Raw genomic sequence first — 13,632 nt, forward strand, 5'->3', positions numbered from 1 at the left:
TGATGCGTATATAGGTACGTCGACGACGTCGTACGAATGTCACGTTTAGGGCGTCACCTCGTTGCGCGCATGCGGAAGTGAAGCGACCTCTGGACCAGCGTCTGTATAGTGAAGACTGACGGGAACAAGCGATTGTCTGTCAAGAAAGCATTGTGCACTGAAACAACTACTCGAGTACGTCGACGGTAGCCGAGGAGCACACGTCCAAGGGGGTATTCTTACCAGACCCCACCGGCATGCTCGGCTCAGCCCTTTGTGCTCAATGCAGAAAGGACATTGATGGACGCACTGCTCTTCCCCCAGACATTACCACACGCACTCAACAAGGCTCAATTTGCGAGCGGTCATGGCAGGCGGAAACAGCCCAAAGAGCCCAGAAGTCGCGCTACCGCCGATAGTCGCGCTCTTCCTCGTTGTCTTCGACCGCAAGGTAGGGTGTGTGGTGGACCACGCTACCTCGGGAAACCTCGCTGATGACCATGGGCTAGATATACGATAGCATGGCAACGCAGCATTGCAGACGGTATGTCCCCGACTGTCATGACCACGCCCCTGAAGCTCACTCTTCTAGTCAAGTTGGATGGCGTGGTTGAATACAAGTCGCTCCCCTCAGGCCTCCACAATTGCGAATCCGATCTCGTCTACTTCGTCCACGAACAATATGCCGGCATTAGCGCCTTTGCGAATCGCCCTGCACACGAGTCGGAAAGAAATGCACACCTTGCCGCCGTCGGTGTTCTTGTACCCTTGACATACGGACGCCTGGGCCGCAGCTGGTTGCATGCTCGGCAACTACGACGCTTGGTCGGGTATGCCTCCATTCCGCCTTGTTGCCATACATCACGCTGAGCCACATCTAGCGAATTGGTCGACCATGACGATAGTAGTCTTCATGTACTAGAGGAATACTGGCACCAGAATCGTATACCCAGCATTGACGGCCAAGAAGCAGACCATGGCGAGCCCTCATCCCAACGCAAACGTCGCGCACTGTCTGACGCTGCTGGCTTGCATCCGAGCAACCCTACCCTATCACACCATCATCCAGCCATGTCCCTTGCACGGCATCTTGACACGTTTGGGCCGCTGCTCTTCCCTCTCCAAAGAGCCACGCTTCTCAAGAAGAGGATACTGATCATGTCACCTGCACCTGTCCACGACGCTTGCAATCTTGTATACAATTTGTCCGTTCTATCCAACATTCCGCCTCTGGCAGCTGACACGGCACGACACAAGGAGGCTCTGTACCCCTTGAGGCCCTTGTTCAATGTCGGTATCCGCGACATTGACTACCTATCTCAGTTAGCCGCTAGCTCGAAGCCACACGTGTCCTGGATTGCATGCAGCACCGACGATATACTAGGAACCAAGTCGAGTCTTTATGATGTCCTTGTTGAGTTGCCTAATCATCAATCGCCCGACGTTAAACAATGGCCTCGAATTCGCACATCCACTGGCGAACATGTCAAAGCGACCCAGCGTGATTTGAGACGTTACTATACACTCAAGCGAGAGTTGGATAAAGGGCAACATCCAAGGCCCATAGCATATCACGATGCCGAAGATGGATCACCAGAAGCCGACAATGATAGCGACAGTGCCCCGCTGAACCCATCAAAACCGGAGGCTCTCAATGAGCTGGATCAATATGTCCAACTCGAAGGGGAAACAGGCTTAGTCGAACCCTCTTCGTGGGCTTCGATCGCTTATACCACTTTCCTTTGGTGGGCTTCGGCCGGTGAGAAGGATGCTTTACTAGATGACGAGGCATGTCAAGACGCAAGACTACTTGATGACCTGCCTCTACAAATCACCAGCAAGCATAGTTCGAGTAGTGGTAGAAAACGCTCCTCGACTTACGATACAGCAGAAGGAGTTGACCTGAGTGCCCAGTCGGTGGCAGTGACTCTGATAGCTTACGTGCATCGTCTTACCACAATGGTCTTGGAGACATTGGCCGAGATTGTAGAAGCAGCGGATGCTGAGAGTGAGCACGGAGGAGAGAGCACGATCACGATTCACAGTGAAGACATGAGAAGGATGGGCTTGGACGAATGGAGCCACAGTGACGGTGATTTTATCAAGGAAATGGCCGCACTGTATTTCGCGCGCGAGAACGTTCATACGGCTGGTCGTACGGTTGATCTATGCGGAATTAAATGCTGAATAGAGGCTATCGGTCGGCATTGAGATCCTAATTTTGACCAAACTCTCTTTCAAATCGATGCAGTACTGATTGCACCTTCGATGAGTCGCAAGCACACCCTAGAGTGCCAGTCAGTTGAACATACAATGACAACCCTCCGAGGACAAGAAGGCCAGAGGTTCAAACATACATTTAGTTGTACCAAAATAAAATGAACATGAGCATGGTCAACCATTCACGAGGTCGTACGCAGGTAGTAGTCATCGCAGAATTTGTATTATCTGGCCTATCAAAAGATACCCGGTGGGAGAAACGCCGTCAACCTGCGTTACGCTTCTGATGCAAATGAGAACTCGTGATTCGTGAGAAGAAATAATGCTAAAGAGGATGAAAATGCAAGCAAACGAGCAGCAAACGAAGTTGCTGCAGGGTATCTTAGGGCACTAGAAAGCAAAGACGAAAGATCATGACGATGGGAATGCAGGGACTGAGCGAGGGCTACAACAAGTTCGATGACGAGTTCGATGACTAGTCATCATCGATGAGAATGATTTCGATGTTCTTCTTTGGCGCTGGAGCTGCCTCGTCCTCGGTCTCTTCTTCGTCGTGAGACTCTTGTACGGGTGACCAAGAGCCATCACTCTCGATGATGATGGAACGTGTGTTTAGCAGGGCTTTGGCTGCGAGACTTTCACGAACGCCTACCAAGAATCCATCCACTATTAAGCTTTGAGGTCTGGAGTCGGCTCTGCAGATAGGGCATTTCCAGGAATCCACTTTGCTAATACGATCGTTGGACAATTTAGTTGAGGGCTCAAGTCGAGTTTCCAAGAAAACGTCAAGATCGAAGGCCTGCTTATGCAAGCAATCTTTGCTGCGGACTGGAGTGTCGAAAATCTTGGCATTGGAGAAAGGTTCGAACAGGTGTAGAGTGAAGTTTGATTGCATTATGCAATCATCATCATCGCTGGCCAGAGATTTGTTGATTGAAGCCAGGATCTGTTCGGAAGGGACGAGTCTGTTCATGCATGCCTCCTTGATACTGTCGCGAGTCATGAAGCCAACGATCTCGACAGCTACAGCGTAATTGAAGGCCGATTTGTCGTGCTTCAAGCGATTTATCCTCACTACAAGCTTGTTGGTGCCGATACTGACGTGATGCGTGATGTCGATAGGTAGACACTTGCCATGATGCAGCTTGCGTCTCGGTTCGAGCGGATTCTGATTGACCGCAAAATAGGCCTGGATTGGCCAGCTGCCATCGAGTTGTGCCCATTTATTCTCAGCAGGAAGAGGCTCAAGTGGACTCACTTCACAGCATCTGAGTCTTAGCATTATTGAGTTGGTGTAAGATTCTCCAGACGGGGGATCGCCATCAATGCTCACTTTCACCTTAAGAAGGTGTGCAAAGACATCTGGTGTCAGATGAAAAGGGATTTCTTGAATAGGATCGGTTGTCAGCCTGTGGGGCTGGAGCCCAAAGCCGGTAACGCAACGGTAATGATCGTTTGAAGTGCCACGAACGGAGGCATCCTTCGGGACAAGGATAGGACTGCGCATGTGAGCCTGATGGAGTGCCGATTTTCGATAATCAGGGTGCGCAGGCTGGGCGACTGAAGCGTTTGGTCCAGGAAAGAACAGTCGAGGCGGCTGAGTGAATCGCTGCGGGCGAGATCTCTGAGTTGCAAGTGAGGGGCTTGAAGGCAAGCCGGGGTGTTGTGGATGTTGTGGATGTTGTGGAGGTTGTATTTGACGTGAATACATCATCAATGCTTGCATTTGGGTAAGATCACGAGATGTAGTGATGCCCTGATATGGCATTGCGGTGTGCGCTGGTGAAGGAACGCCATTGTTCTGGAAATAAGCCGATGTGGGAAGTGGAAGTGAGGCAGCCTGCGGCTGGCTTTGGAACAAGGCAGGCTGCGGAGGTTGGACTGGTTGCGCTTGGGCTTGGGCTCGGGCACGCATCTGCATTTGCGCTTGCATTTGCATTTGTATGCGCATCTGGGTGTTCATCTGTGTCGCCTGCAACTGGGCGCCATTTGGTGCCGGTGCCGGCATTTGAGCCTGACGAGGAGGTTGGAAATGACGAGGTGATGGATGCGGCTGTAGAGGTGTGGCGTTGTAAGGGGCCGAAATTCCCGAAGCAACAGTGGACTGCTGAATAGGCGGAGCTGTGGTGGAGCACTTGTGTTGACGAAAGATGTTGCGATAAACACTCTGCTGTCGACTACGCACATCAGGAGACTGGCCACCTTCCACCCCGAATCTCTGCTGCTCATCCATGAATTCTCTCATCGCAAGTTCGGCCAATGGACCACTATCTGAGCCCCAGGTGTTGCGCAGGAGAAAGCGAAAAGTGGCACGCTGAAACAGCAAGGAGCGTATACCAAGACCCTCGATGAGATCATGGACAGTCGGAAGAGTCTCTGCCTGGCGGCATTGCGAAAGCACACGGTCTAGATTCAAAGTTATCTGATGAAGACAAGCGGTAATGTGGCGTATGGCTGTGGTGAAAGACTGTTCGGTCAAGCAAAAGCTCAGTTCGTCCAAAGGTTTGGGGAAGGTGCTAATAAAGAGCTGGACCTCAGGGCTTAGACGACTGCCCTCGCATTGTTCTCCCAAAAGTCTTGCAAACATGGGCAGGCTGTGTTGTGGAAGGCGGAGCGAGGCAAGGGACGGGGAATTTAAAAAGTGACAGGCTAAGAGCATGAGCAGAATGATAAAGTACCAGTCGTTCTGGATTGTGGCATCATAGAGAGTGCCCAGTCTCTCCAGATCAGCATCGTTCAAGTGGGCGTGAGCTGAGGCAAAGGCTGAAAGACGTCTGGTGCATTCGTCTGCTTGGAAGACGGCGGACCACTGTGGACCAAAGGGCAAAGCAGCGTTGGGCGGAGGAGGGGGTTGAGACGATGAGACTGAGCGACGTAGAACGGTGGGCGTGTTTGCGAGCGAAGAGGTGGCAGAAGCATGTCTCTTCTTGCTTATTCGGACAGTGGGTATGCTGGGTGATTGGTGAGCAGTGGCTATCCTGGGTATGGTGGGCGATTGGTGGACATTAGGCATAGGGGGCGGTTGGTGGACAGCATGTAGGCTCGGAGACTTGTCATGGTGGTCGCTGGGAGCAGGCGAGGGTAGGCAGTTTGGCCGGGCCGAAGCATCAGCCGTGGCAGAATGCTGGACTTGCACGGGATACTCGTAGGCGAGTGTGTCGGTAACAATGGCAAGCTGTCGCTGGACGTGTTTCCCGGAAGCTTTCAGTGGAGGCTGCGACAGGACCGACGACTGCTGCATCCAGGAATACTGGGTAGGGCGGCCCAAGATGTTTCGTGCACTCGGGGCAGCATCGCTAGGCGGCGGCGATTGAGCCATCGAGTCGAGCATGTCACGGGCGCATATAGGTGGGTCCCATCTGAGCGTGGGATGGAGCAAAGGTAGTTGCAGGGCAGTCGGCAATCGCAATGGTTGGCAGAGGTCGGGGATATAGGTGCGTTGACGGATGAGGAAAGCGCGTTTGGCGGATGCAAAACAGCGCAAAGGCACGCAGAGTATTTGCAGGGGTTGGGCAAGGCAGGCTCGTATGACCCAAGACGCCTCGCCTGAGAGTCAAAGGCTGAGAGATGCGGCTCAAGCCACTGAAGTCTGAAGGTGCACCGCTCTTGCTTGAACTTTGAAGCCTATTGCCCAAAGGCTAGCGGCCGCCTCGCGCCATCACACTGCACCTGCCTGTCGTTGACTGCTGCACGGCACTCGCCGCCCGCTCGACATTCCTGCTGCTACTGTTGCTGCCACTGCTACACAACGACTGCGACTCCTCCGACCATCCCTTCACCGGACTCCTGTTTCTTGTTTCAGCTCGACCCTCTAACCGCTCGCATCCCGGCACCACCTCCAACACCAAGCGTACCACGGCACGGCGTCCAAGGGGACCCCTTCGGACTTCGCCCTCCGTCCTCCACCGCACAGGCTCTATATCCTCGACACTTCGATGACACCTCGCCCCGCCGTCGCAAAACTTCGATGATCGCGCCCCAGTAACAGCGCGTGCACAACACCACAGCACCATCCGATGGCCACTCGCCAGCCCTCGGACCCTCTGCAGGTCCCCCCTGGCTCTATCTTGCTAGTCGTCCATGACTTTATTGCTCGTAGCCCCGACGAGCTCAGCCTGGCCAAGGGCGACCGCATCGAGCTCATCGAGCGGGACGATGATTTTGGCGATGGCTGGTTCCTCGGTCGCCATATGAACAATAGTGCCACTGGCCTGTTTCCTGAAGGTGAGTCGCCGTCACTCCTCGACTCTCGTGAAACTCTCTCGCTCACGCCAGCTCGTTCCCAACAGTCTACACTACCCCCGCCCCCAGAGGCACTCTGCTGTCCACCCAACAACCCCCAGCACGTCGCAACGATGCCTCCCAACTCAACAGGCCTCAAACTGCCGCTTCGTCCATCTCATCGCAGTCGTCCAACCCTTTTCCGGCTCAACGCTCATCGCAGCACAACTCGGTCATGCACGAAACCCTTAGTGTCATCGACGAGCACATCACGGATATGCGCACTCCACGCGAGAACCCCTTGACCAATATCCACAGCCATGATACCGAGAGCATTTACAGTTCGCACGCACCCAACCGTCTGTCCTATATCAACGGTCACGAAACCGACGACGAGGAGAATCAGCTGCATACCGAGGCTGAAATCATGCTGTGGTCACCAGTGCGTGTCGCCGAGTACCTCGAAGATCACGGCGTCGAAAGGTCGCACTGCGACACATTCCGTGAACAGGAGATATCTGGCGAAGTCCTTTTGACCATGGAGCAGTCGGCCATCTTTATCAAAGAGTTCGAACTTGGTTCCGTGGGACGGCGTTTGAAGACGTGGCAGAAGGTCAAGGCTCTTCAAGATGAAGTCCGCCAAAGCTCGACTAACGCGCCTAGGAGCGTGTCAGAATATTCGGCTGCTGGCGACGACGCGCAGAGTGAGAATGGAAGACGACGGAGCCAGAGCGTGACGGCCTCGCCGTACAGACCCATTAGCAGCATGGGAACCCCGTCCATGACCTTCACTCGACCAGACACAACCCAACGTCCCTCAGCTGCTTCGATCCGCAATCTTGGTCACTCTCGCAGGCACTCATCTATGGGCTCAATTGACAGTATGAATCGTTACTCGCACCAGAGACAGTCTTCAATAGGCACCACTTCGGGGGCACCTGCCACTACCCGCCGTCTGTCCATTGCTCATGAACCGCCAACTGACCTTAGCATCACCACTTCGCAGGTTGATGGTGGTGTGGGTGACTATGGATTTGGGACGCTCTCGTCACCTATAGATGCGGACAGAGGCTACTTCTCTGGAAATGAAGTCGATGCACGCAACAAGCGCAATGTCTTGCAAAAGAAGGCAACGTCGGCTCACACCAGGAACTTAAGTGCCGCAACCGACTCCGCTAGACACAGTGCCTCGTACAGAAACTTTCCCAGGATGTCTAGCGCGGATTCAATGCGCGATCCTGCTTCTCCCATAATGTCTCCCGCCTCCAGTCACTTTTCTTTCAACAAGCCCTCTGCCAGTCGCGCCGTTAGCAGCCCGCATTCTGCAGCCCATTCCCTGATCTCCAATCAGCCACCCATATCGCCTATCGTCACTCGTCTAGACCAAACTTTGGTCGACAGTGAGTCTTCGTCACTGAATCCTTCGCCATCTCCGGCTTCTAATACTCGATCCTTCTTTTCCAAGCCTCGTATTGGTGGCGGTCTTCGTATAGCCTCCGATGCCGTGACACAGAACGAAAAGAAGCAGAGTGCCTTGAAGCATGAGCCTCTCGCTTCTCCTGCACGTACCGGCTCCACTACTCCTTCCACCGAAACTCGTTCATTTGACTTGCAAAAGTCGGACAATCAATCTCGAGTATCAACTGGCTCCTCTGGCGCGCTTGCTCCCCCTCCTGCTTCAACGCGTGCCAGACCGAAGGCAAAAAGCAAGAAGTCAACATCTGCGTACACTCGTGGTCTCGAGAAGAAACCGCCTGCGCAACAGATCGCCGACTGTGACTACAGCGGCTGGATGAAGAAAAAGTCTTCGAGTCTGGTAGGTTCGTGGAAGCCTCGCCTATTTGTGCTACGTGGACGCAGACTATCCTACTACTACTCCGAGAACGACACTGAAGAGAAGGGTCTTATAGACATATCCTCACATCGCGTATTACCGGCAGAGAATGAGAAGATGACCGGATTGCACGCTGCATTGACAGGAGCCGGATCATCTCCCATGGTACCTCAAGGCACTGCAGCACCCACTGCCGACGGACAAGGGCTCTTTATCTTTAAGCTGGTGCCTCCACGCCAGGGTCTTAGTAAAGCTGTGAACTTTACCAAACCTACTGTACACTATTTTGCCGTGAACAGCAGGCAAGAAGGTCGACTGTGGATGGCCGCGCTCATGAAAGCCACCATTGACTACGATGCTTCGAACGGCAAAGTCACGACAAGCTACAGCCAGAATACAATATCTCTCTCCAAGGCACGTGCAAGGAATGAGCGCCCACCAGCCCTACAAGACACCGCCACCACACCCAAGGTCGTTCACGAATTGGAAGCCTCATCTAGGCCAAAGTCTAGCGGGTTGGGCATTGCTGGCCTTGATGAAGCTCAGCCAGGAGCAGAGCGCAGTGGCAGCCTGAACGACTCAACGCAAAGTGCTAGCGCAACATGACTCTTTCTCAAAAGCCAAGCCAATATTCCACCTCGGTTTGACGTTCCCTGACCTCCATTACGAGAACGTTTGATTGATTATGACACGACTTACGAAAGGAGACGTTCTTACAGCTACAGATTTGTGGTATTTCTGTATCCCTTGTAATTATAATCTGCCACTTGATCTCCTTACTTTCTCTATTCGTTTCTCTGTATCTATTACCAGTTCATAGTAGCTAGTGTTCTAAGCTTAGTTATCACAATGATGACTAGGTTGAAGTTGCCAGTACTAAGTAGCACTTTTACTATAAGCACCTGCAACACATCCTGACCACTCCATAGTGATCACTAGATGCGTCTGTGAGTAAGCTCCTCCGGGTGTCAGTTTCTTAGATACGAAGAACTACCATGCCTTGCTACAGCACTACTACTCGCCTCGAATTATCTTTAGCGCTGCCTCTCCTTTGGCCGCTGTCGTCAAGTTTTCCCATCCGTCCTTGGTGATCAGCAAATCGTCCTCGATACGTACTCCGCCTACCGGCATGAATCGCTCCAGAACTGCCGTGTTGATAAACTTGGAATGGATTGGAGAGGGAAGAAAGACCGTCTCTAGCGCTTCACGATTGAAGTAGCTGTGTTTGTGTTAGTCACTGCTTCTTAACGCATGCATAAGTGATGGAAGCGTACATTCCGGGTTCGCAAGTTATAACCATTCCAGGCTGCAGATCAGGTGCGCTTAGTTCGCTGAGCGCACTCGTCCATATTGCAGGAACGATGTTTGCCGACAGCGATTCTAGTTGTCCTCTGTTCTTCACACTGGGCAGATGTTGGTTGATCTGCTTACAATTAGCACAATCCATGGCTATGAGTGAAGCTATTACCTCGGATGTGACTTTCTCATCTGTCGCAGTAGCAACCCTTTTCGTTAGCACTGTCGCCACGTCGTGAACTTCCAAGCCCATGTGATGACCAAGGCCGTGTGGAAAGAAAGCAACAGATGTACCAGCCTGATAGATGTCCATCTTTGAGCCATTGTGGAAGATCCCGAGCTCGAGTAGGCCTTCAATTGCCACAAGGTGCGCGAGATATTGGGCATCCACAAATCGCTTGCCTGGTCCTAGCATGTTCATGCAATCAGTCTGCATACGTTGCACTAGATCGTAGATCTGTTTCGCCTCGCGAGACGGCCAGTTGCCGGAAAGTGGGAATGTCCGCGTGACATCTGCAGCATATCCATCCCATTCTGCACCAGCATCTAAACACATCAACTGACGGTCTCCAAAGTATTCATCATTCTTGATATAATGTAGGACCGCAGCATTCGGCCCAGATCTGGCACAGGTTAGTGATGAGCTTCCTCTAAACCCTCGATATGAGCGCTCACCCGGCAATGATCTCGTAAGCTTGGTGTTTGGCACCGTGGGCCACGCAGACGTCCAAGATCTCAGCTTCCACCTGCGCTTCGTTCTTGAACGACCTCAGCTTTCGCAGCACCTCTTCATGGGCTAATGCGCTGATTCGATTGGCCCTTCTCACAAGCGCAATTTCGTGCGAATCCTTAATAACTCGGCATTCGTCCATCGCGGATCGGAGATGCTTAGAACTTGTTCGGGAAGGGAAGCTCTCTGAAAGGGCTCTATCGGGGTGTAAAAGATAGATGTGGCCTGTATTATTGGAAGCCCATCGCTCGAGGTAGTGCTCAAGCGATAGTGCGAAACGAGCTTGGTCAATATCGTACTTGTCGAGTGCTTCTTGAACGGTTGATCCCCTACCAGTCCAGACAACCTTACGGGGATCGATAGGAGCCAGCCACAGGATGAGTTCCTCAGCAGCAATGTCGTACGTAAGGAAGCAATCCGGTTCTTGACATCCGCTTAGGTACAGGAAATACCTCAGCTGTCTAAAAGCGCGAGGTTGATCACTATCCGGCCAATTGACTGTTTGGGTACCAGGAAGGTAAATCAGACCGTGGTCGACGTTTAGAACCTGGGCGACTCGTTGGGCATGCTCCTTTGCTTCTCGAATGTTAGCAGAGCTTCATTGGATGCTACCTCCCCGCGTATTAGACATTATCCGGTGGAGCTGCTGCAAGACACAATGCTTCCCGTGATCTTGACGACCTCCACCCAGAGCTATCATTTCATCGACTCTCCATGGGAGCGTCTTGATGATGAAAAGGACTGTGCCTTCTCACAGCTCTCTGTTGCTCTGCGTGTATCAGGGAACAGACAGTGATCAAGTTTTAGTACGCGGGCAGGTATCAAGTAGGTATTTGACAGACTAACCAGGATACTTATCAAGATATGTCGTAGTCTTGACCGCTATGCTGAGCTCGTTGAGCGAAGATACGACCAAATCATGACTACTCTCAATCGTGAAATCCATCGCATCCCTCGTCAAGCGTCCGTAATCACGCATCGTATGTTCGATATGCTAAGGACACAGTTCGGGTTGGGTGTTATCTGCAGCAGACATTCGAACTGATATCATTGTAACCGCTAGTGTGCACGGACCCCACCCATCTAGCTCTGGGGCAATCGAGAAGGTCGCGACAAACACACACTCTCTCCTTCGCGCGCGGGCTAATACGCCTTCAAAGTTCACAAGCGAGAGTCGTCGCCGCTAAGTATCGTGATTTCTTCGAGCCCGGATAACATGTCTTGATCGAAGTGAGCTCGATCTGTAGCATGGAGGTGTAGGTCTTGAAGCCGCAACGTCATGCAGCGCCAATATGAAGCAGCAAGAGAAATCGCGCTCCAATCGCATGCCTCGAACAACAAACCAATTCGCGCCTTCCTGCGTTTCCTTGATTCCATGCCTGCAGTCTCAATCTATCATCGCCATGTTTTCGTTCACCATCCTCTTCCATCCTCTACCCTTGTTCGCCAATTTATATACCTTTACCGACCTCTTGCGACAGCATTTCCATAGCATCAATCCCTACCTCTGCCCGCCCTCACCACTTTCACGATTGTCGTTCGAACTACTATCTGTGTGATTTAACAAGTCGTTGGAACACGAATCGACCTTCGGCAACAACGGATACCTTTTATTCTCAACCTGGTTTACTCTCTTACGTCTCCAGCATGAGACAGCGAGTGGTGGCCGCCATCTTGGCTGTCGTCTCGCGTGCAAATAGCTTACAAACGCATCATATGAAGCATAAGCTTGTTGCTCGTCAGAACAACGCTGCGAACACTCCACTCGTCGTGACGAACTACTGTCCAGACACCATCTATCCCGGCATTGCCACACAGCACGGCATCGCACCTGGACAGACTGGATTCGAACTCACTTCTGGGTCGACTGTGTCACAGTCGGTCTCTGAAGATTGGCAAGGTCGTGTCTGGGGCAGGTCAAATTGCAGCTTCAACGCTCAGGGCAGATCAAATGGTGGCGGGCCAGCCTGCACTACTGGAGACTGCAATGGTGTGATACCCTGTCAAGCAGCAGCAAGTTTCTCACTATTATCGTGTTGATGGATCATATATGCTGATAGCTACCAGGGTGCTGTACCAGTGACGCTCGCTGAATTCACGCTTGATGCAGGTGACGGTCAAAGCTACTACGACATCTCTCTTGTCGACGGATACAATCTTCCTTTGGCCATCGTCCTTGTTCCGCATGGCAATTCCTCGCTAGATGACATTCCTCCAAATCTCACCAATCCATCCTGCGAAGGCACAGGCTCCATGCTTGCTCCATCCGGCTTCAACCCATACGGCAGTGGAACCTTCCTCGGCACAAATGCTTCATATCCCCTGCCATTTGAGACAAAAGTCACCACAAGTAATGCTAATCAGTGGTGTCCTTGGGATCTGCAGGTCAATGCCCCGTCCGCCCCTGGAGACAATGTATATCCTTATCCCGACGGCAATATTCAAAGACCTGCATTTGACCCTTGCTTCTCGGCTTGCGCCAAATACAACTCCGATCAGTACTGTTGCCTTGGCAAGTACAACAGGCCTGATCAATGCAGTCCCAACTACTACGCCAAAGCAGCAAAGACCGTGTGTCCGGATGCCTACAGCTTCGCATACGACGATCAGTCCTCCACGTTCATCATCCCTTCTGGAGCTGGCGTCCAAGTTGTGTTCTGTCCGGGCGGAAGGAGTACAGTCATCCTCTCCACAAAAGCAGCACAGCTCCGCGAATTGGCCAGCACAGGTTCCGTGTCAAACTCAGGCGGCTCAAATTCCACAGCTTCCAGCTTTGCGATCCCGAATCTTGATGTTAGACGGCGGTATACTTGGTTTTCTTATTCAGTGGGTCTTCTCTTCATCTGCTGGTGGTAATGGGTGCTCTCACTTTTCGAGAAGAGGCGTTCTAGATGTGGCCCTTAGTCTCTCGTCGGGTTCTAGTCTAGTTATACTTCCTGTATACACATTTGTAATCTCTCGTGCTCAGTCGTACTTCCAGTATGTGTGAGTCGATAGTACAGACCAATGTGCTGCTTCGCGTGCTGGTCGCGGTCGAGGCAGCCCTGGTTGGAGGTCGTTGCAATGTCAATATCTCTTCTTGTTCCACCCACAGCATATCGTAGCGTCGATGAGTAGAGCTAGTTACCTATACACATTTGACGCTGGACAAGGGGTCTCGACGGAAATCGTTGCATCACGAATTGGACTTAGGCACAGCTACATATCTGGCAAATTCTAGCCCACGAACAGCAGCTCTCAGTAGATCTCCTCATCATATGCTACACAGGACGCTCAACATGGCATCAGAATGATCGGACGAGCTGTAGCTGAAATCCACACAAGGAGTGCTTGTTTTTTATGCATGCGGTCT

General features: G+C 52.2%; 5 protein-coding genes across 5 annotated transcripts; 3 read left to right on the top strand and 2 right to left on the bottom strand.

Moving 5' to 3' along the window:
- Window positions 1–300: 300 nt before the first annotated feature.
- AUEXF2481DRAFT_41632 (uncharacterized protein) lies at window positions 301–2,378 on the top strand. Its single transcript, XM_013486891.1, has 4 exons — window positions 301–435; window positions 489–523; window positions 572–809; window positions 861–2,378. Exons 1-4 carry the CDS (start codon window positions 347–349, stop codon window positions 2,164–2,166), a joined length of 1,668 nt encoding a protein of 555 aa, XP_013342345.1. The 5' UTR covers window positions 301–346; the 3' UTR covers window positions 2,167–2,378.
- A 296-nt stretch (window positions 2,379–2,674) lies between these two features.
- On the bottom strand, window positions 2,675–5,440 carry AUEXF2481DRAFT_30978 (uncharacterized protein; the record flags this gene model as incomplete). Its single annotated transcript, XM_013486841.1, has 1 exon — window positions 2,675–5,440. One exon carries the CDS (start codon window positions 5,438–5,440, stop codon window positions 2,675–2,677), a length of 2,766 nt encoding a protein of 921 aa, XP_013342295.1.
- A 775-nt stretch (window positions 5,441–6,215) lies between these two features.
- On the top strand, window positions 6,216–8,860 carry AUEXF2481DRAFT_6477 (uncharacterized protein; the record flags this gene model as incomplete). The annotated part of the gene is made up of 2 exons (XM_013486778.1): window positions 6,216–6,423; window positions 6,489–8,860. 2 exons carry the CDS (start codon window positions 6,216–6,218, stop codon window positions 8,858–8,860), a joined length of 2,580 nt encoding a protein of 859 aa, XP_013342232.1.
- A 408-nt stretch (window positions 8,861–9,268) lies between these two features.
- AUEXF2481DRAFT_6478 (uncharacterized protein) lies at window positions 9,269–11,226 on the bottom strand (the record flags this gene model as incomplete). The annotated part of the gene is made up of 5 exons (XM_013486779.1): window positions 9,269–9,473; window positions 9,529–9,677; window positions 9,723–10,173; window positions 10,226–10,856; window positions 11,127–11,226. 5 exons carry the CDS (start codon window positions 11,224–11,226, stop codon window positions 9,269–9,271), a joined length of 1,536 nt encoding a protein of 511 aa, XP_013342233.1.
- Window positions 11,227–11,502: 276 nt separating this feature from the next.
- Window positions 11,503–13,415, top strand: AUEXF2481DRAFT_315279 (uncharacterized protein). The gene is made up of 2 exons (XM_013486978.1): window positions 11,503–12,293; window positions 12,348–13,415. Exons 1-2 carry the CDS (start codon window positions 11,928–11,930, stop codon window positions 13,134–13,136), a joined length of 1,155 nt encoding a protein of 384 aa, XP_013342432.1. The 5' UTR covers window positions 11,503–11,927; the 3' UTR covers window positions 13,137–13,415.
- Window positions 13,416–13,632: the final 217 nt, after the last annotated feature.

Source organism: Aureobasidium subglaciale (genome assembly GCF_000721755.1).
Source record: "Aureobasidium subglaciale EXF-2481 unplaced genomic scaffold scaffold_15, whole genome shotgun sequence".
NCBI classification, from domain to species: domain Eukaryota; kingdom Fungi; phylum Ascomycota; class Dothideomycetes; order Dothideales; family Saccotheciaceae; genus Aureobasidium; species Aureobasidium subglaciale.